This window comes from Papio anubis, chromosome 20 (genome assembly GCF_008728515.1).
Source record: "Papio anubis isolate 15944 chromosome 20, Panubis1.0, whole genome shotgun sequence".
Classification (NCBI taxonomy): domain Eukaryota; kingdom Metazoa; phylum Chordata; class Mammalia; order Primates; family Cercopithecidae; genus Papio; species Papio anubis.
The window spans coordinates 23509864-23532505 of NC_044995.1; the positions used below are offsets into that span (position 1 = coordinate 23509864).

Here is a 22642-nt window from a genome sequence, read left to right on the forward strand (position 1 = left end):
AAAGTGCTGGGATTACAGGAGTGAGCCACCGCGCCCGGCCTGGAGCTGATGAACTTCTAAATCAGGTCCCTGTGCTCTGCAGACGGCTTTGAGAGAAACCTGTGCCTCTCTCAGGTCTGCTTGCCCCAAACTGTCCCCCAGAGACTGGCCCAGCTCCTTCCACCCCTGACCTTTGCTTCCATCCAATATCTGGGATGCAATTAGGTTTGCCCCGAGGCAAAGCTACCAGAGTTTTGGCTGAAGATAACAGCTACAATGCCTCACACGCAGTGCTTATGCTGGGCCAGGCTGTCCTGCCTGTCTCATAAGGTGCTTCCTTCCCTATCTGAAAGGGCTTAGTGCTGACCTCTGAGGCTGCCGCCTGAACCAAGGTCCAGTCGCAGCGCGGGAGAACCTCTGCTCCCTCCCGGAGACATCCAGACCCTGGCAGCCCTGGATGGGGACCGGAGCTTCCTGGCCATGTGTTTCCTGTCCCCCCATAGGCCTCTGTTTCCCCGATGGGGAAGGTTTTGTGTCCCTTGTGTCTGATGAGCCAGGACATGGCTACGTGAACAGCACCACAGCCAAACCTGATGGGCATTTGGCCACAGCTGCAGGGAGGATGTGGGGGCCTGCATTGCCTCAGGCCTGCTCGTGGCTCCAAGTGGTGAAGCCCCATCACTGGTAAAGAGGAGTGGGACGGGCTCAACCGCTCTCACCTGCTCAGCCAGAGGCAGGCCCAGGGCTTGGGGGAATTTCCTGGGCGGGGAGGAAACTGACAAACAGCTGAGTTACACACACACAGCAGTTCCTGTTTGAGCTGCCTGACTTGGGTTTTAAATATAGTCTATTAAAGCAATTAGAGAATTGGTTCCAAAGTTTATCTCCTCTGATTCCCAAAGATAAAAGAAGGCATAATTTATTTTATCTTTAGGTAAAAAGTGTAGACGATTTGGGACCATCTGGTTTTAAAAAAATAATCTGACCTAGACACAAATGAACAAAAACGGTTTTGGAGAGAAATTGGTCTGCCTCACCCTCCCCTTTTTGTGTGGCGTATCTAAGCTTCATGGCTAAAACAAAACCAAAAAAAGGTGTTTAATAATTACCTTTATTGACCTCTGTACCTTCTGGACTTCCTTCACTCCTGGGCACAAGACATGGCCATTCCTAGGGTTGGACCGTGCAGGCACGGGCGGTCAGCTGGGCCGCAGCTTCTCCGGCTCCACAGGGTCACGGAGGAAGGTAAGGTCCGTGGGTGATAGAAAGGCTCATGGCTCTCCTGGCCGGGGCCTGGACAGAGAAGTTATTTAGAGAGAGGGTACAGTGGTGCATGGTTACCTCCTAATTCAGTCTGGAACTGGGTTTCCTCGGCAATGTTTTCATTCCTTTCATCACTTAATGAAAAAGTACCTGGCCAGGCGCGGTGGCTCACCCCTGAAATCCCAGCCCTTTGGGAAGCCAAGGTGGAAGGACTGCCTGAGCCCAGGAGTTGGAGGCCAGCCTGGGCAAATAGCGAGACTCACGTCTTTACAAAAAAAATATTGTAAAAATGTAAAAAGTACAAAGAAAAAGTACCTGTATTGTACTGTGGCTCTGTGATGTAGGGGAGTGTCTTTAATCTTGGGAAGGAATTATAAGACACACACTCCTTACCTGGACTTGATTCTGATAAATACATTCCACAATATTTTCATTTTTAAATTTTTTATATTTTATTTTTTTGAAACGGAGTCTCGCTCTGTGGCCCAGGCTGGAGTGCAGTGGCACAATCTTAGCTCACTGCAACCCCCACCTCCCAGGTTCAAGTGATTCTCCTGCCTCAGCCTCCTGAGTAGCTGGGATTACAGGCACCCGCCACCATGCCCAGCTAATTTTTTTTTTTTTTTTTCATTTTGAGTGGAGACGGGGTTTCGCCATATTGGCCAGGCTGGTCTCAAACTCCTGGGCTCAAGTGATCCGCCCACCTCGGCCTCCCAAAGTGCTGGGATTACAGGCCTGAGCCATTGTGCCCAGCCCAGGATGTTGTTAAATATTTCTTTTAACTTTTGAAAAAAAAAATGAAGTTGGACCACGGAGGTAGAATAACTTTCTAGGCACAGGCACGTGGGCCAGAAGGCTCCCGGGGCCTGTCTGGGAGAGAGCTAAGCAAGCAGCTGAGCTTTGGAGAACAGCGGGGAGCTGTGTTCCCCTGCCTGGACAGTGTTAATGACTGACTTTGACTCTGGGGCCCAGCGCATGAGCCCTGCAGGACTGGCAGCGGCCCCCGCCTGCGGCAGTAACCAACACTGTGCTTTTGGAGCCAGCTCCCCTAGTCCAGGCCGAGCTTGCACTTGCACCTTGTTTGCTGCTGCTGAACCAAGATTCAGCTGTGCGCCTTCCTTGCAGTCTCCTGGAACCAGCAGGAGGAAACATGGGGGATACTGGCCTGAGAAAGCGGAGAGAGGATGAGAAGTCAATCCAGAGCCAAGAGCCCAAGACCACCAATCTCCAAAAGGAGGTAAGGCGGTCTCTGGCGGGGCGGGCCCTTTGCAGGTTAGGCAAGGGCGTCTGAACGAGGGGTGCAGGCGGTGAAATCTGGGCCCATCCCTAGTGACACGGCAGAAGATGTGCTCTTTGATTTGTGAATTACATCTTTAAAGGGACAATCTCTGGACCTACTTCTTTCCCTCTTTCCCTCTCACCAGGGAACTCTGTATATTCTTTTTTTTTTTTTTTTTTTTTTAAGATGGAGTGTTGCTCTGTCGCCCAGGCTGGAGTGCAGTGACGCCATCTCGGCTCACTGCAACCTCCACCTCCCCGGTTCAAGGGATTCTCCTGCCTCAGGCTCCTGAGTAGTGGGGATTATAGGCGCCCGCCACCATACCCGGCTAATTTTTGTATTTTTAGTAGGGATGGGGTTTCGCCATGTTGGCCAGGCTGGTCTCGAACTCCTGACCTCAGGTGATCCTCATACCTCGGCCTCCCAAAGTGCTGGGGTTACAGGTGTGTGCCACTGCACCCGGCTGCATTTTTTTTTTTTTTTTTTGAGACAGAGTGTTGCTATGTCACCCAGGCTGGAGTGCAGTGGCTTGATCTCAGCTCACTGCAACCTCTGCTTCCTGGGTTCAAACAGTTCTCCTGCCTCAGTCTCCTGAGTAGCTGGGACTACAGGCATGTGCCACTATGCCTGGCTAATTTTTGTATTTTTAGTAGAGACAGGGTTTCACCATGTTGGCCAGGCTGGCCTCCAATTCCTGGCCTCAAGAGATCTGCCCACCTTGGCTTCCCAAGTGTTGGGATTACAGGCGTGAGCCAACTTGCCCGGCCCACATATTATTTTAAGTTCATACCTGGGTGCTTTTGTGTGTTGGGCAAATGTCTAGAGGGGCCAGTAGTTTTGTTCAAACTAATGACCTTTCCAGGAATGGTCAGAAAGGGCCTCCTTTTTAAAAATTTAAAAAAAAAAAAAAAATTTAGAGACAAGGTCTTGCTCTGTCACCCAGGCTGGAGTGCAGTGGTACAATCATGGCTCACTGCAGCCTCGACCTCCTGGGCTCAAGTGATCCTCCTGCCTCAGCCTCCGGAGTAGCTGGGACTACAGGGGTGCACCACAATGCCCTGCCAAATTTTTAACTTTTCAAAAAATTTTTTTCTGTAGAGGCAGGGTCTTGCTGTGTTGCCCAGGCTGGTCTGGAACTCCTGGGCTCAAGCCATCCTCCCACCTCGGGCTCCCAAAGTGCTGGGATTATAGGCGTGAGTCACTGTGCCCAGCCAGAGAGGGCGCTCTGATGGTTGAGTCCCCTCTAAATGCCTGTCCCTCTTATGTCTGAATGGCTGTAGTGATGGGAAGTACTGCCCCCAGCATAGCCTGTTCTGTCTTAGAGGCATCTACCAGGGACGGCCGCTCTGAGTTGGGGTGCAGTGAGCAGCTGGGGCTGGCCCTGGGCCTGGAGGGGAAGGGAGTTTGGGGCTGTGGGGAAGGCAGAAAGGAGCTCCATACGGCACCACGGCAGGCCCACGCAGTTGGGAGCAGCAGGTGCTGAGCATGGAGGGGCGGGGAGGGCTTCAGGCTCCTAGGAGGAGGAAAGGCAGTCCCAGGCAAGCTCAGGATGGTTTCCGCTTCCGGGGCAGAGGTGTGGGTGGGGCCTCCGAGAGCTCCCATGCCTGGCAGCAGAGGGGATGGAGGAGGGACCGCACCAAGGCTTTAGGACTTGACCAGGGGGCTGGCAATGGCCTGAATGGCTTGGCCTGGGACTGGGGTCCCCAGGAGGTAGACGATGGGCTGCAGCCCTCTCCCTCTCGGCCAGTCTCAGGCCTGATCTCAGCAAGGGCCTCTTGGAACCCTGTTGGGCCCAGTGGCCACAGAGCACAGCTGAGAAATCCCCAGATGTGTCTTCTGAGCTGGGGACAGGTGTGGCGGCACACGCCTGTAACCTTAGCACTTTGCGAGGCTGAAGAGGGACGATCGCTTGAGCCCAGGAAATCGAGGCTGCAGTGAGTCATGATCGTACCATTGCACTCCAAGCCTGGGTGACAGAGCAAGACCCTGACTCTAAAAACTGAAAATCTGAGCTGGGTCTACCCCTCAGTCAGGCAGCTTCAGGGTGAATGCACGCCTCACCCACATCAGAACCCAGGCAGTCCCTCAGCAGGAGGGAGGATTCTGGAGCCAAACAGGGCTGAGATGAGGAGGAGAGCTGAGCCCTGTCCTGGAAGTGCGTCCTGGCCCTGAAAGCTGACGCTGCTCCCCAGGGATCCCGCTGGTGTGCGCCGAGTCCCCAGGGTGGCAGCCTGCAGCTGGGAGCCCTTCATCCCCTGCGATCTGACTCCAAGCCCAGCCTCTTCCCAGACAGGTGAACACGGGCGCTGGAAACTTCAGGCTCTGGAGATCTGGCTGGGGGCTGCTTCTGAGGACAGGTGTTATGAGTAGGGCTTGAGTTGGACTTTTTTTTCCCTCCTTGATTGGTGTGTAATTTACATACAGTGAAATGTGCAGGGTTTTTTTTTTTGGAGACAGAGTCTCACTGTCACCCAGGCTGGAGTGCAGTGGCTCACTGCAACCTCTGCCTCGCGGGGTTCAAGAGATTCTCCTGCCTCAGCCTCCTGAGTAGCTAGGAACAGGCGTGCACCAGAATGCCTGGCTGATTTTTGTATTTTTTAGTAGAGACAGGGTTTCTCCGTGTTGGCCAGGCTGGTCTCGAACTTGCGACCTCAGGTGATCCGCCTGCCTTGGCCTCCCAAAGTGCTGGTATTACAGGCATGAACCACCGCACCTGCCGAAATGTACAGATCTTTAGTGCTGAGTTTGGTGAGTTTTGACAGATGTACCACCCCAGAAAGCTCCCTCCTGCCCCTTTCTGGGCAGGGCCCCAGCCCTGCATTCCTGTCGCCGTGGATTCGTTTCACTTGTTCTTGAACTTCACAGGCATGGAACCATCCGGGGTCTCTTTGAGCTGGGTTCTGTTCTGAGAAAGCTCACATCCTAGCAAATGGCACTGGGCCAGGCATGGTGGCTTACGCCTGCAATCCCAGCACTTTGGGAGGTTGAGTTGGGAGGATCGTTTGAGGCCAGCAGTTTGAGGCTGCAGTGAGCTATTATCTCACCGCTGTGCTCCAGCCTGGGTGACAGATCTGACTCTAAATAAATAAGTAAATAAAAATAAGATAAAAGAAAATGGCACCCAGAAAGTTAACAGTCCCCGAATGTTTCGGTTTCTGGGAGGCCTCCGTTGCTCACCCTGCATGGAGCCTCTGGCCAGGACTCTAGGCCCTGACTTCCCTCTGCTTTGGTGGTGCACTCCTTTCTCCTCTGCCCAGCTTAGAGGCGTATCCCGAGGGCCCTTCTCATTGGCAAGCTGTCGCCAAGTCAGTCTTTTCATTGAGGGCACAGGATCATGGTTAGGCGCACGGAACCTGGGCCAGTGTCCTCCTCTGTACCTTAGGGGTGGTACCGTGTGGCCAGCTCATGGGGCTGTCACGAGAATTAATCACGTTAACATAAGCGAAGCTCCGGGAGCCGTGCCCCGGTGTTGCCAGGGCAGCCGCTCGGGGTGGAAGCGCTTGGAGCATGGGCTTTAGCTGGGGCTGCCCTGGCCGTACCAAGGCAGGGTGGTACCTGGTCTTCTGGGCTGGGTTCAGGCGTGGCACTAACACGCTCTTCCTTCCTCCACACCTAGCTGGGCCTCATCAGTGGCATCTGCATCATCGTGGGCACCATCATCGGCTCTGGGATCTTCATTTCCCCCAAGTCTGTGCTCAGCAACACGGAAGCTGTGGGGCCCTGCCTCATCATATGGGCGGTTTGCGGGGTCCTCGCGATGCTGGGTAAAGAGACTTGGCTCCCTGATGCAGCCCCCGAAGCATGCAGGGGCACGCTAGGCAGGCGCTACCTGTTCAGCCCTCACCCTGCCAGTGTCCCTCTTGGCACATGTGTGGCAAACAGGTGTAAATCAGGCTGGACTGAATGTCCAACAGTTGGAGCTCAGGGCCGTCCAGTGAGGGCGGACCACGGTGGGCCCCTCCATACGCGGGCAGCCCCCCGCGGGAGGAAAGCTCCCTGGGGCCAGAGCAGTGCCTCACAAGGGGCCTATGGGCCCTTCCTCTCTGCATTCCAGGCGCCCTGTGCTTTGCGGAACTTGGCACGATGATCACCAAGTCAGGGGGCGAGTATCCCTACCTGATGGAGGCCTACGGGCCCATCCCCGCCTACCTCTTCTCCTGGGTCAGCCTGGTGGTCATGAAGCCCTCGTCCTTTGCCATCATCTGCCTCAGCTTCTCCGAGTATGTGTGCACGCCCTTCTACGTGGGCTGCAAACCTCCTGTAATTGTTGTGAAATGCCTGGCCGCTGCCGCCATCTGTGAGTACCCGAGCCCAGGGCGGGGTCAGAAAAGACCTGGCACAGAGGGTGTCCGGGGACCCCGCCCTCCGCTCCTTCCCAGTGAGCTAGAGTCTCTGGCGAGGGGCCAGGCAGGGCCTGGTGTCAGCCTTTGCGGTACCTGTGGGTGCCGCACGCTGGGGACCCCCAGGCCCATGGGGGCTGCAGGGAGGGGTACCGCTGGCTGTCCTGCAGGGCAGAGCCGTGGCTCAGGGCCCAGCTTCTTCTCCCAGCATGGTGGCACGTACCTGTAATCCCAGCTACTCCGGACGCTGCTTACCATGCCCTGATAATTTTTCGCCATCTGAGGCAGCCCGGCTAAATTTCAAAGGTCATCTCCAGGTTCATTTAAAAGGTCCTTAAACTCCCAGGTTGGGATCTGCCCTCTTGGAATTTGGGAGATAATGTGGTGGCTGATGGGGGAGCTGGGGTGGGCAGCAGGCATTCTGCCCGTTTCTACTAAAATACAAAAATTAGCATGCTTGGAATCTCACCACTTTGGGAGGCTGAGGTGGGAGGATCGCTTGAGGCCAAGAGTTTGAGATTAGCCCTGTCAACACAGTGAGACCCTTGCCTCTACAAAAAATAAAAACATTAGCTGCGTGTGGTGGCATGCACCTGGAGTCCCAGCTACTTGGGAGGCTGAGGAGGGGGGATCACTTGAGCCTTGGCCCTGTCTCAAAAAATAAAATAAAAGAGGCTGGGTGTGGTGGCCCATGCCTGTAATCCTAGCACTTTGGGAGGCCAAGGCGGGTGCATTACTTGAGGTCACGAGTTTGAGACCAGCCTGGCCAACGTGGCAAAATCCCATTTCTACTAAAATACAAAAATTAGCAGGGTGGGGTGGGGGGGCTGGGGGGCTGGTGGGGTAGCATGTGCCTATAATCCCAGCTACTGGGGAGATTGAGGCAGGAGAATTGCTTGAACCCGGGAGGTGGAGGTTGCAGTGAGCCGAGACTGTGCCTTTGCACTCCAGCCTAGATGACAGAGTGAGACTCCACCTCAAATAAATAAATAAATAAAAATAAAATTAGAAAAACTGGATGTGAGGGCAATCTGGCAGGGACATGTGTCGCCCCTCTGATCGCCAGGGTTGATTCAGGTGATCTGGCTGGCTAGGCTGCTGTCCCCTTCCTCCCTCACTGCTCCACGTACATCCCTCCTGAAGCTGTGTGCTTGGTCGAAGAGGATGACCATCCCCGATAGAGGAGGACTGGTCTTCGGTCAAGGGTATATGAGTAGCTGCGCTCCCCCTCTAGAACCTCCAGACAAGCTCTCTACTAAAAATACAAAAATTAGCCAGTCATGGTATGCACCTGTCGTCCTAGCTACTCAAGCGTCTGAGGCAGGAGAATTGCTTGAACCGGGGAGGCAGAGATTGCTGAGATCATGAGCTGAGATCATGCCACTGCTCTCCAGCCTGGGTGACACAGTGAGACTCCATCTCAAAAAAAGAAAATTAAAAATAAAAAGTTAAAAAATATATAAACGAAAGGAGACTCTCTCCACGGCTTTGTTGAAAACCATAAATGCAGAAACTGCCCCCACCCTTCCAGTGTTCATCACGACGGTGAACTCACTGAGCGTGCGGCTGGGAAGCTACGTCCAGAACATCTTCACCGCGGCCAAGCTGGTGATCGTAGCCATCATCATCATCAGCGGGCTCGTGCTCCTGGCCCAAGGTGACCCACGGGAGGGCGGGCCCTGCACGGGCACACACCAAACCCCCTTCCACTGGGAGCGGAGCAGCCTTGCCCCACAAGCCCATCGCCAAGGAAGCGTGGCAGGAACTCAGTGGGAGGGATCCTTAGTTGCAGGGCGTGTTTAATAAGCTGGGTTCACAATCATGCCCGTCTTTCCCGTGGAGATGCACTCAAGATCTGGCCGGCTGACACCCGCCGTTCACTGTCTGGCTTCATTACAGGAAACACAAAGAATTTTGATAATTCTTTCGAGGGCGCCCAGCTGTCTGTGGGAGCCATCAGCCTGGCGTTTTACAATGGACTCTGGGCCTACGATGGATGGTGAGGCGTCCTGAGATGTCCCGAGCCTGGGGGTGGGTGGGGTTCTCCAGGCGACTTTAACTCCACCTGTCATGGAAAGCAATGAGTTCCCCTCTCTGGGGTTTGGTGTGACCTTGACATTCACCCTCCCATTTCCTTTTTGTGAAGCATGCGACAACCTCTACCCTTTATTCCCGGAGACTCCGGCTCAGCCAGCCAGAGCGCTCTGTGCGGAACCCACCGGGCCAACAGAGGCTCAGGCCAATTAGACGCAACCAGGGCCCAAGCTCGGCTTTTTTGTTTTGTTTCAGTTTCTTTTTTCTGTTTTTTTAGAGACAGGATCTCACTTGGTCACCCAGGCTGGAGTGCAATGGCATAATCATAGCTCACTGTAGCCTCAAACTCCTGGGCTCAAGCCAGCTTCCCGCCTCAGCCTCCTGAGCAGCTGGGACTACAGATAGGAGCTCCCATGCCCGGGTAATTTTTTATTTTTATCCTTTGTAGAGACAGAGTCTCTCTATGTTGCCCAAGCTGGTCTCAAACTCCTGCACTCAGGCAGTTCTCTCTCCTCGGCCTCCCAAAGTGCTGGGATGACAGGCGTGAGCCACCATGTCCCGCCTCAAGCTCTTGATTAAACAAAGAATACTCAATAGCTCTTCTATTTAACCTTGAAAATCATTAGGATTGGGAGCCTCTTTGAACCTATTATGGTTTGGAGGCTGCCCTACAAAAATAAATAATATCATATACATTTTATGTATTTATCGGGTTTAGTGGATAAGACTTTGTTGTCATTTTTTTTTTTTTTTTTTTTTTTTTGAGACGGAGTCTCACTCTATCACCCAGGCTGGAGTGCAGTGGCGTGATCTCGGCTCACTGCAATTGCTTTGAACCCCTCAGGTTCAAGCAATTCTCCTGCCTCAGCCTTCTGACTAGCTGGGATTACAGGCACCTGCCACCACGTACGCCTAATTTTTGTATTTTTAGTAGAGATGAGGTTTTACCATGTTGACCAGGCTGGTCTTGGACTTCTGACTTCAAGTGATCCGCCCACCTCAGCCTCCCAAACTGCTGGGATTACAGACGTGAGCCACTATGCCTGGCCCGTTTTTGTCCTTTAAGGAAGAAGCGTGACCATCTATAACACTGGTCCTTCTCTCCTGCAAAGCATTTATAGATTTCATTCCCTTTTCAGACAAAGGAATATTCCATTTTTTCAAAGCCCCCTGGGGACTCACTACTCCTGATTATTCTTGAAAATCCATGTGATTCCCAAGGAGGGCAAAGACTCAACCAGCTGACAGATGTGTAGGTCTGGGTAGGACCCCAGGCCCCACCACTAGCAGGGCCATTAACCTGGAAAGAAATTCACCTGGAATTTCTGCAGGAGAATTTTTTTCTCTGGTAGAGAATCTTAAATGAAGCCAAAATTTATTATTGTGGGTTTCATATTGGAAAAAGAAAGTCAAGGTGTGTGATGCTTGTTACTTTCCTTTTTCCAGGAATCAACTCAATTATATCACAGAAGAACTTAGAAACCCTTACAGGTAACAGCTGAATCAGTGCAGGGGACAGTAGCCGGGCAGGCTGATTTCTCTTCTCCTGGTGAAGACTGGAGCTGTTTCCCTGGTTATTCCATGATGTCCTTCCCAACAGTGAATTTTTTTTGAGACGGAGTCTTGCTCTGTCGCCTAGACTGGAGTGCAGTGGTGCAATCTCAGCTCACTAAATTTTGTATTTTTTTAGTAGAGATGGGATTTTTTTAGTAGAGATGGGATTTTGCCATATTGGCCAGGCTGGTCTTAGACTCCTGACCTCAAGAGATTCGCCCACCTCGGCCTCCCAAAGTGCTGGGATTACAGGTGTGAGCCACCCCGCCCGGCCAGCGAATGGTTTCTTATGAGCTCACTATGCACGTTTAGAGCTTGGTTTGGTTTGGGGCAGAGCAGTGGCTACTAAGGGAGGGAGGAGCTTGGTCTTCCTTTACCTCTGGCTTATTCTGCTTTATAAACAGTTCCATGTGAACTGCTCTGGAGTCCGAGAGGCGGCATTCCCATTTGAAAATGTCTCATGTTCCTGCTGGGGCTCTGCTACCTGTGAATCTTCGCCCTGGAAGGGCCTCAGGGAGGGCGTCCATCTCCCACAGGAGGCTGCGGTCTGAACGTGGCTCTCCGTGTCATTGCCCCTCCCAGAAACCTGCCTTTGGCCATTATCATCGGGATCCCCCTGGTGACGGTGTGCTACATCCTCATAAATGTGTCCTACTTCACCGTGATGACTGCCACTGAACTCCTGCAGTCCCAGGCCGTGGCCGTGGTGAGTGCTTGGGCATCGCTGCTGGCGGGCTGTGGCTTGTGGGAAGGGGGTAAGGCAGGTGTCAGCACTGAAGGTGAGCTCCCTCCCAGGGAAGGAGGGCGGTATTCACGGACGGGGGCACGGACTGGGCATGCACGGCATGGAGTCGGAGGCAGGGCTGGGCTAGCCAGGGTGAGGGTTTGACAGGCAAGCATGAAGCAGAGGCAGAAAGTGCCAGGGAGTCGGGGGAGGCCATTATATTAGGCTGGTGCAAAAGTCATTGCCATTCCTTTCAATGGCAAAATTGGCAATTACTTTTGCACCACCCTAGAGAATAATGAATCATAGAAGCTGAGAGGTGAGAGGCATTGGGGCCAGTGAAGAGGTGGCTGGGGGCCTCCTGCGGTTGCAAACAGACAACCAGGTGTTGGGGATTCAGAAGGTGGAGGAGACACAGTTTGGATAAGCATTGAGGTCACTGACCACGAGACTGGGGGCTGCTAAGGTGGGAGGGAGAATTCAGCCATTCTAGTTGGAGTGGGGGTTCGGGGAAGTGAGGGGTGAAGGTGTCAGGATATTGAAATGACCAAGAATTATGCAGCTGGGTGTGGTGGCGAGTGCCTGTGGTCTCAGCTACTTGGACAACTGAGGCCAAGGATCGCGTGAACCCAGGAGGCTGAGGCTACAGTGAGACATGATCACGCCACTGCACTCCAGCCTGGGCAAGAGAGCAAGATCCTGTCTCCAAAAAAATCAAATTAAAAAATAAAGATTTGGCCGGGCATGTTGGCTCATGCCTGTAATCCCAGCACTTTGGAAGGCCGAGGTGGGTGGATCTCAAGGTCAGGAGTTCAAGACCAGCCTGGCCAACATGGTGAAATCCCATCTCTACTAAAAATAAAAAAATTAGGTCAGTGTGGTGGCATGTGCCTATAATCCCAGCTACTTGGGAGGCTGAGGCATGAGAATCGCTTGACCCCAGGAGGCAGAGGTTGCAGTGAGCTGAGACCGCACCATTGCACTCCAGCCTGAGCAACAAGAGCGAAACTCCGTCTGATTAATTGACAGATAGATAGATAGATAGACAGACAGATAGATAGATTTTATGCCAGGGAGTAGTGGATAAGAGATTTCTCTTGCCATCACAACATCTGGAGGTAGGTGAGTGGCGTTCTCCTCTCTCCTCTGCAGTGGAGAAGTCAGAGGCTGTGCCCCGAGGTGAGGTGGGTCCCTGGGTCCCCTGGGAGGCCAGAATAGCTTTTGGGGGCCGGCGGCTCTTGGAGGCCGAGAAGACCCTCAGGACTCATCTCGCTTCTCTCACAGACGTTTGGTGACCGTGTTCTCTATCCAGCGTCTTGGGTCGTTCCACTTTTTGTGGCATTTTCAACCATCGGTGCTGCTAACGGGAGCTGCTTCACAGCGGGCAGGTAGGGGACCCCCGGCGGTCACTCCCAATTTGGGCAGGGGCGGCGAAATCAATGTCACCCCTGAGGAAGACACACAGCTCAAATCCTCAGGGCTCTGCCAGGCGAAACCCATGGCAGCACAAGTAGGAGACCCAAATCCAGGGGGAGGGATGTGGCTTGAACCCACGCCGCAAACTGGCCAGGAAGGCGTGCATGGGCCTGCACACAGGAATTGATCAAGGCTGCCTGGAATCTCAGCCTTTCCACTCCAGGGCCCTAGTTCCAAACATGGGGGGGAAGCTGCCCATGCTGAGGTGAAGGGAAGTAACACAGTTGTCCAGTGTTTCCCATGGATATATTTCCAAGTGAAATTGACAAAGTCTACATATGTTAAAAAATGAAATACCATAAAATCATTCTTCTAAAGCCAAACCAAAATACACGCCTCCAACTTCATTCTTTGTCAAAAGCATTTTGGCTACATCCTTTGTATTTCTTTATAAATGTTTAAATTTTAATTTTAATTAACTAATTAATTTTGAGGCAGACTCTCGCTCTGTTGTCCAGACTGGAGCACAGTGGCACGATCTTGGCTCACTGTAGCCGCCACCTCCTGGGCTCAAGCAATCCTCCCTCCTCAGCCTCTGGAGTAGCTGGGACCACCGGCACGCGCCACCACACCTAGCTAACTTTTGTATTTTTAGTTGAGACGAGGTTTCACCATGTTGCCCAGGCTGGTTTCGAACTCCTGGCTCAAGTGATCCTCCTGCCTCAGCCTCCCAAAGTCCTGGAATGACAGGCACGAACTATCGTGCCCAGCCTTATTTTATTTTTAAATTGACAAATAATAATTGTTTATATGGGCTGAGGCAGGAGGATCCCTTGAGGCCAGGAGTTCGAGACTAGTCTGGGCCACATGGTGAGACTCCGTCTCTACAAAAAGAAATTTAAAAATTAGCTGGGTGTGGCGGCCCATGCTTGTAGTCCCAGCTACTTGGGAGGCTGAGGTGGGAGGATTGTGTAAGCCCAGGAGTTCCAGGCTGCAGTGAGCCATGATCACACCACTGCACTCTAGCCCGAGTAACAGAACAAGACCCTGTCTCTAAAAAATAATAACAATAATTGCGTATATGTATGTGGTAGAGTGTGATGTTTCAATACATGTAAACATTGTGGAATGAGCAAATCAGGCTGATTAACATGTATCACCTCACATACTTATTTCTTTGCAATGAGAACATTTAAAATCCACTAGCCATTTTGAAATATACACTGTTATTAACAACAGTCACCTTGCTGTGCATTAAATCACCAGAGCTTATTCCTCCCATCATACTGAAACTCTGTAGCCTTTGACCAACATTGCTGCATTTGCCATCCCAGGCCCCTCTTCCTTCAGCCTCTGGTAACCAGCATTCTACTCTCTATTGCTATGTTTCAATTTTTAGATTTCACGTATGTCGCCGGTCATTACAACTATCTGGGCTGGTGGCACAGGGATAAGAATTTACCAAGACAGCTGTAGGTCAGGAAAGGCCAATTTATTAGAGTAAGCAGGAAAATACATTGTAAGGGTGCAATGGGCAGGTCAGCGAGAGAGGAGCTGACTGCAAAGAGACAAAGGCTTGCTGAGGATTTTATAGGATGGTGCTTGTGCTGTGTGCTGGACAGGGGTATGTGCAGTACCGATAATGCCAAGGTTGCAGTGAGCTAACTTGCATTTTTCTATTAGCTGAGGGTCTGGCGATCACTGGGCACAGGAAGATTGTGTTATTTGTGCAGGGGGCTATGTGTCCTGGGCCATGAAGAAAGGCAGGCTTGTAGCTTACCTGCTTTATCTCTTTTGGCTTTCCCTTGGTCCCACCAGCCTGACTCATTTTCCCTAATTAGGACTCCATAATATATAAGGGAGGTCATGGGATATTTGTCTTTTTGTGTCAGGCTTATTTCACTTAGCATAATGTTCTCTAGAGTCATCTTTGTTGTCAAAAACTGGCAGAATTCCATTCTCTTTAGAGTCTGAATAGTATTCCATTGTGTATCTATAACATTATTTTTATTCATTGATCTGTTGATGGACACTTGGCTTGATCTGCTGTGTCCGTGTCTTGGCTGTGGTGAATAACGTTGTAATGGACATGGGAGTGCAGACACCTGACATGTGGATTTCAATTCATTCAAGTATATACCCAGAGGTACATGGGAGTGCAGGTATCTGACATACGATTTCAATTCATTCAAATATATACCCAAGGCCAGGTGCAGTGGCTCACGCCTGTAATCCCAGCACTTTGGGAGGCCGAGGTGGGTGGATCACTTGAGGTCAGGAGTTCGAGACCAATCTGGCCAATATGGTGAAACCCCATCTCTACTAAAAATACAAAAATTAGCAGGGCATGGTGGCAGATGCCTGCAATCCCAGCTATTCAGGAGGCTGAGGTAGGAGAATCGCTTGAACTCGGCAGGCAGAAGGTGCAGTGAGCTGAGATTGTACCAGTGCACTCCAGCCTGGGCAACAGAGTGAGACTCCATCTCAAAAGAAAAAAAAAAAAAAAAAAAAACCTCATTGTTCAGACCAATGTCACAGAGCTGCCCCCTGTTTTCTCCTAGGAATTTTACAGTTTCAAGTCTTACATCCATTTTGAGTAGATTTCTTGTCTAAGGGGTGAGATAAGAGTCCAATTTCATTCCGCCAGCTTTCCCACTTGCATATGAATATTACAATCAGCTTGCCAGTTTCTACAGTAAAGCTGTTGGGATTTTGATCAGGACTGTGTTGAATCTATAGATCAACCGGGGGAAGATTCTGCTGTCTTAAAAGTACTGAGTCTTCCAGCATGGGTACAGTGGCTCAACCTGAAATCAAAGCACTTTGGGAGGCCGAGGGGGAGTACTGCTTGAGCCCAAGAGTTAAGAGACCAGCCTAGGCAACATAGTGAGACCCCATGTCTACAAAAAATACAATAAACTTTGCCAGGCATGGTGGCACATGCCTGTGGTCCCAGCTACTCAGGAGACTGAGGTGGGAGGATCACGTGAGCCCAGGAGGGCGAGGCTGCAGTGAGCTGAGATTGCACCACTGCACTCCAGCCTAGGAGACAGAGTGAGACCTTGTCTACAAAAAAAAAAAAAAAAAAAAAAAAAAAAAAAAAAAAATTGCTGAGTCTTCCAATCTATGGGAGGACTGTTTATTTAGGTCTTTAATGTTTTTTTAAACAACTTTTTTTTGTGTTTTTGTTTTTTGAGACGGAGTCTCGCTCTTTGCTCTGTCATCCAGGGTGGAACACAGTGGCACAATCTCAGCTCACTGCAAGCTCCATCCCCCGGGTTCACGCCATTCTCCTGCCTCAGCCTCCCGAGTAGCTGGGACTACAGGCGCCTGCCACCAAGCAGGCTAATTTTTTGTATTTTTAGTAGAGATGGGGTTTCACTGCGTTAGCCAGGATGGTCTCGATCTCCTGACCTCGTGATCTGCCCGCCTCAGCCTCCCAAAGTGCTGGGATTACAGGCATGAGCTACCGCGCCCGGCCTTTTTTTTTTTTCTGAGACAGGATCTTGCTTTGTCACCCAGGCTGGAGTGCAAGTGACACAATCGCTCACTGCAACTTCTGCCTCCCAGGTTCAAGCGATCCTCATGCCTCAGCCTTCCAAGTAGCTGGGATTACAGGCATACACCATCACACCTGGCTAATTTTTGTATTTTTGGTAGAGATGGGGTTTCACCATGTTGCCCAGGCTGGTCTCGAACTCAAACTCCTGGCCTCAAGTGATCCACCTGCCTCGACCTCCCAGTGTTGGGATTACAGGTGTGAGCCACTGTGCCTGGCTTAATTTTTTGTAAAAAAGTGTTTTTTGAGTAGTTTTTGGTATATAGTTCTTGCACATCTTTTGTCAAATTTATTCCAAAGAATTTCATTTTTCATGCTATTCTAAATGGTATTGTTAAAGAAAAAAGTTGCTTAATTTTCAGTTTCTGATAGCTTATTGCTAGTATACACAAACACAATTTTAACAGTTCTAATTAAGGTACAAATATCATAAAACTCACCCTTTGTAATTGTACAACTCAATTATTTTCATAAATTTATAAGGCCGTGCAAAACATCACAATCCGATTCTAGATCATTTCCATCACCCCAAAAAGGTTGCTCATTGCCTAATTAATCCCTGCTTTCACCCACAGCCCCAGGCAACCACTAAGCTGCTTCTGTCTCTATACTTTTGCTTTTTCTTGATGTTTCATCTAAATAGAATGACACGGGTCAGGCGTGGTGGCTCACACCTGTAATCCCAGCACTTTGGATGGCCAAAGTGGGTGGATCACTTGAAGTCAGGAATTCAAGACCAGCCTGGCCAACATGGTGAAACCCTGTCTCATAAAGTGCAAAAATTAGCCAGATGTGGTGGGGGGCGCCTATAATCCCAGCTACTTGGGAGACTGAGGCAGGAGAATCACTTGAACCCGGTGGGGCAGAGGTTGCAGTGAGCCAAGATTGTACCATTACACTCCAGCCTGGGCAACAGAGTGACACCCCGTCTCTCAAAAAAAAAAAAAAAAAAAAAAAAAAAAAAAAAAAAAAAGAGTTTATAGCTTTGGTCATGTAAAATCTGGCAGGACTAGCGCTCCCATGTCAAATTTCTCCTTGCCTGTTTAGCATTCCCTATGCACCTACAATGATTTTGTCCAAAAGTTCCAAAAGTCCTGCTTGCGTTCTGATTGCATGGAATTTGTATATTAATTTCTGGAGGACTGACAAAAATCTTTGACAGTATTCACCCTGAGTCTAAATCCCCTTTCCTTTTATCAACTCCCATCCTCCCGGTTTCACTTGTTTTGGGAATTAAGATCAAGTTCATATCAATTCAAAGTTAAGCTATGTAGTTGTAAATAGATGGGTCGTTGTGGCATTTGTATTGACTTCCGATTTTATTGCGCTGTAGTTAAAGAGTATGTGACCTTTATGATATCAAGTCTTAGTTTGGGGTTTTTGTTGGTTGTTGTCGTTTGGAGACAGGGTCTCACTGTCGCCCAGGCTGGAGTGTGGTGGCGCAATCATGGCCCACTGCAGCCTCAGACTCCTGTGCTTAAGTGATCCTCCCACCTAAACCTTTCAAGTAGCTGGGACCACAGGCACGTGCCACCATGCGTGGCTAATATTAAGTTTTTTGTAGATGTGAGGTCTTACTATGCTGGCCAAGCTGGTCTCAAACTCCCGGCCTCAAGCAATCCTCCCACTTCAACCTCCCAAAGTGCTGGGATTACAGGCGTAAGCCACAGTGGCTGGCCTGATATCAATTCTTTTTATTTATTTTTTTTGAGAGAGTCTTGCTCTGTTGTCCAGGCTAGAGTGCAGTGGCATGATCTTGGCTCACTGCAACCTTCACTTCCTGGGTTCAAGCGATTCTCCTGCCTCAGCCTCCCAAGTAGCTGGGATTACAGGCACCTGCCACCACACCCAATTTTTGTATTTTTAGTAGAGACAGGGTTTCACCATGTTGGCCGGGCTGGTCTTGAACTCCTGACCTCAAGTGATCCACCCGCCTCGGCCTCCCAAAGTCTTGGGATTACAGGCGTGAGCCACTGTGCCTGGCCTCAATTCTTTAGAAGTTTGAAAATGCCCTTCATGGCTCGCTGCTATTTTTATGTTTCCTATGGTCTTGAAGACAATGTGTATTCCACAATTAAATCTAGATTTTTATGTGATCATCAAGATTTTAACTTGTAATGTTCAAATCTTTTGCTCAAATTGGATTTGCCAATTTTTGTCTGCTATGTTTCAAGGGCTCCTGGGGTTTTTGTTTTGTTTGAGACAGAGTCTCATTCTGTTGCCCAGGCTGGAGTCTGGAGTGCAATGGTGCGATCTCGGCTCACTGCAACCTCTGCTTCCCAGGTTCAAGTGATTCTCCTGCCTCAGCCTATGGAGTAGCTGGGGTTACAGGTGCCCGCCACCACACCCAGCTAATTTTTGTATTTTTAGTAAAGACGGGGTTTCCCCATGTTGGTTATGCTGGTCTTGACCTCCTGACCTCAAGCACTCCACCTGTCTCGGCCTCTCAAAGTGCTGGGATTACAGGCGAGCCACCATGCCCAGCCCAGGCTCCTGTTTTTTATATCTTCTCCTTGTTTTTTTTTTTTTTTTTTTTTTTTTTTTGAAAGAGTTTCGTTTTTTCGCCCCGGGGGGGGTGCTATGGTGTGATCTCGGCTCACTGCAAGCTCCGCCTCCCGGGTTCACGCCATTCTCCTGCCTCAGCCTCCCGAGTAGCTCGGACTACAGGCGCCCGCCGCCTCGCCCGGCTAATTTTTTGCATTTTTAGTAGAGACGGGGTTTCACCGTGTTAGCCAGGATGGTCTCGATCTCCTGACCTCGTGATCCGCCTGCCTCGGCCTCCCAAAGTGCTGGGATTACAGGTGTGAGCCACTGCGCCTGGCCAGCTCCTTTTTTTTTTTTTGAGATGGAGTCTCACTCTATCACCCAGGCTGGAGTACAGTGGCACAATCTCGGCTCACTGCAACCTCCGGCTCCCCGGTTCAAGCGATTCTACTGCCTCAACCTCCTGAGTAGCTGGGGGTACAGGTGCCCACCACCACACCTGGCTAATTTTTTGTATTTTTAGTAGAGACGGGGTTTCACCATGATGGCCAGGCTGGTCTCGAACTCCTAACCTCATGATCCGCCTGCCTCAGCCTCCCAAAGTGCTGGGATTAAGGAGTGAGTCATTACACCTAGCCTTTTTTTTTTGAGACAGAGTCTCACTTTGTCATCCAGGCTGGAGTCTGGAGTGCAGTGGTGCGATCTTAGCTGCAATGGTGCGATCTCAGCTTACCACAACCTCTGCCTCCCAGGTTCCAGCGATTCTCCTGCCTCAGCCTCCTGAGTAGCTGGGACTACAGGTGTGCACCACCATGCCCAGCTAATTTATTGTATTTTTAGTAGAGACAGGGTTTCACCATGTTGGCCAGGCTGGTCTCAAACTCCTGACCTCAGTTGATCCCCCTGCCACAGTCTCCCAAAGTGCTGGGATTACAGAAGTGAGCCACCGTGCCTGGCCCAAATTTTTAATTATGGTAACTTTTTCAAGAAATTCTGGTTAGCCAGAGGATACCAGAGGCTAAAAAGGGTAGGGGGAAGGGGAGATAGGGAGAGCCTTACTGAAGGATACAAAATTACAGCTAGACAGGAGGAATAGGTTCTAGTGTTCTACACACTGCAGGGTGGCTAGAGCTCACATTAATATTAATATGTAGCTTCGGATAGCTAGGGGAGGATTTTGAATGTTCCCAACACAAAGAAATGGTAAATTTAAAAAATTTTTAAAGTTATTTGTAGAGACAGGATCTCACTATGTTGCCAGGCTGGTCTCCAACTCCCGGGCTCAAGTGAGCCTCCCGCCTTGGCCTCCCAAGATGTTGGGATTAGAGGCATGAGCCACCACACCTAGTCTCTCAGTGTGTTTAACCTCCTCACTCACTCTGCCAAAACCCACTCCTCTCCCAAAGACAGACCCTCATCTGAAGCCCAGCTCCCTGCTCAGCTCCCTTCGTGAACCTTCCGAGGGCTCCTTAGTGGACCCTGGAACACACGTCCTCGGTGGTCTTGGACAGATTGTCTGCACTCTGGTCAGCGGATTCCCATGTCGTTGTTTTCCAGACTCATTTATGTGGCGGGCCGGGAGGGCCACATGCTCAAAGTGCTTTCTTACATCAGCGTCAAGCGCCTCACTCCAGCTCCCGCCATCATCTTCCACGTGAGTATGAATCCCGCTAACAGCCTATCTTCAAGGTGGGGACACTCCATCCACGGGGTGCTAAGCCTGGTGGCTTCCAAATGACCCAGATGCCCTTATTCCTTGCCATGAAATAGACACAGAAAGAATCCCAAGATACGTCAAACAATGTACCCAATGTCTGCTCCTTTGTCTGAATTTATCCGCGAAAGACAGCGTGTGCCCTCAGTGCTTCTGTGTGCATTCGTCTGTGCTGGGTTGCTGGTAACAAACTATATAAAAGCCTACTAGCTTACAGGGAAGGAGGGTAAGACATTTTCCCAGGTGGTTACTGACAGCAGCCTCTCATGACGCTCTAATGACTGAGAAGTCACTGGATCCTTACGCAGTAAATGCCCTTTGACTGTTTTTTTTTTTTTTTTTTTTTTTTCTGAGACAGAGTCTTGCTCTGTCACTTAGGCTGGAGTGCAGTGGCATGATCTTGGCTCACTGCATCCTCCGTCTCCCAGGTGCAAACGATTCTCCTGCCTCAGCCTCCCAAGTAGCTGGGATTAAAGAGGCCTGCCATCACGCCTGGCTTGTTTTTGTATTTTTAGCAGAGATGGGGTTTCACCATGCTGGCCAGGCTGGTTTCGAACTCCTGGCCTCAAGTGATCGGCCCACCTCAGCCTCCCAAACTGCTGGGATTATAGGCATGAGCCACCATGCCTGACCACCCCTTTGACATCTTCTGATGGGAGCTTCTCTGTGGTGCATGGTCCTTGTTTTGTGCAACTGTTCTGAGCACTGATAAACCATCCACATTTCTACCCCAGGGCTGGTCTACACCCGTTCCCCCAGAGGAGAGGCACTACTCTCTATCATTCTGAAAACACACCCAGGAAATACCAGTCCAGGGCCGCAACTAACACAGGCCAAGACTAGACCTGAGCTTCTAATCCAGGGCCCCGGCTCGCATTAGAAAACTCTCTTTGAGGAAAATTTGTAATTATGAAGCTAGTATAACATTCATACATATTAGGTTGGTGCAAAAGTAATTGCAGTTTTTGCCATTAAAAACTGCAATTACTGGCCAGGCATGGTGGCTCACGCCTATAATCCCAGTACTTTGGGAGGCCGAGGCAGGTGTATCACCTGAGGTCAGGAGTTCGAGAACAGCCTGGTCAACATGGCGAAACCCCATCTCACTAAAACTACAAAAATTGGCCGGGCGTGGTGGTGCCTGCCTATAATCCCAGCTACTCAGGAGGCTGAGGCAGGAGAATCTCTTGAACCCGGGAGGTGGGAGTTGCAGTGAGCCGAGATTGCACCACTGCACTCAAGCCTGGGTGACAGAGTGAGACTCCGTCTCAAAAGACAAAACAAAACAAAAAAACCGTAATTACTTTTGCACCAACCTAATGCTTTATTTCTCCCTTGCTTAAAATCGCAACTTCAAAGATTCAGAAATTTCCCAGGTCTTTTCTGCAGGCTTCGTGGAGAAGAGCTATCATAGCCAAAGTCAGGTTTAACCCGAACTATCACGGAATGCCTGGGAAGTTCCTTTCATGCTAAAGTGTTTTTTCCACAAGAAAAACTGTTTCTTCGGTCTTCTGTGACGGGAGAACAGTGTTTTGTTGTAGTAATGACGTACGAATCCATTCTTCTTTCTATTAGGGTATCATAGCAACGATTTATATCATCCCTGGTGACATAAACTCGTTAGTTAATTATTTCAGCTTTGCCGCATGGCTCTTTTATGGCCTGACGATTCTAGGACTCATCGTGATGAGATTTACAAGGAAAGAGCTGGAAAGGCCTATCAAGGTAAGCTTGCAGCCCCAGAGTCACAAGTGGCTTTGGATTTTTTAATGAATTAGAGGTAACTCTTTCAAATGCTAGGGGCATGGGTTCTAGTTCTAATCTGACTTGACTCTTTTAAAATATCATATTTTAGAGTGGAGTTTACTCGTCATAGCATAGTTTATGATCCAGTTAGCCACCTTATTATTCATTTTATTAAGTCATCATGAATACCTGTGGCCTGTCTCTGTAACCAAAGAGGTCCACCTCTCTCTTTTTTTTTTTTTTTTTTTTTTTTTGAGACAGTCTCACTCTGTCGCCTGGGGTGGAGTGCAGTGGCACATTCTTGGCTAACTGCAGCCTCCACGTCCCAGGTTCAAGCGACTCTCCTGCTTCAGCTTCCCAAGTTGCTGGGATTACAGGCATCTGCCACCACGCCCGGCTAATTTTTGTATTTTTAGTAGAGACAGGGTTTTACCATGTTGGCCAGGCTGGTCTCTAACTCCTGACCTCAAGTGATCTGCCTCCCCTAGCCTCCCAAAGTGCTGGGATTACAGGTGTCAGCTACTGCACCCAGCCCAGTTCTGATATCTCT

General features: G+C 50.3%; 1 protein-coding gene across 1 annotated transcript in view; it reads left to right on the forward strand.

Annotated features, from left to right (window-relative positions):
* SLC7A9 (solute carrier family 7 member 9) overlaps window positions 1-22642 on the forward strand; it is a 34373-nt gene continuing 11731 nt past the window's right edge. Inside the window, exons 1-11 of the mRNA XM_009194092.4 lie at window positions 1-1224; window positions 2368-2479; window positions 6138-6285; window positions 6576-6818; window positions 8393-8518; window positions 8761-8860; window positions 10342-10386; window positions 11032-11155; window positions 12458-12561; window positions 20190-20286; window positions 21922-22071. Of these exons, the coding sequence (XP_009192356.1) occupies window positions 2393-2479; window positions 6138-6285; window positions 6576-6818; window positions 8393-8518; window positions 8761-8860; window positions 10342-10386; window positions 11032-11155; window positions 12458-12561; window positions 20190-20286; window positions 21922-22071 (1224 nt within the window). The 5' untranslated portion in view covers window positions 1-1224; window positions 2368-2392. The remainder of the gene's footprint in view (window positions 1225-2367; window positions 2480-6137; window positions 6286-6575; window positions 6819-8392; window positions 8519-8760; window positions 8861-10341; window positions 10387-11031; window positions 11156-12457; window positions 12562-20189; window positions 20287-21921; window positions 22072-22642) is intronic.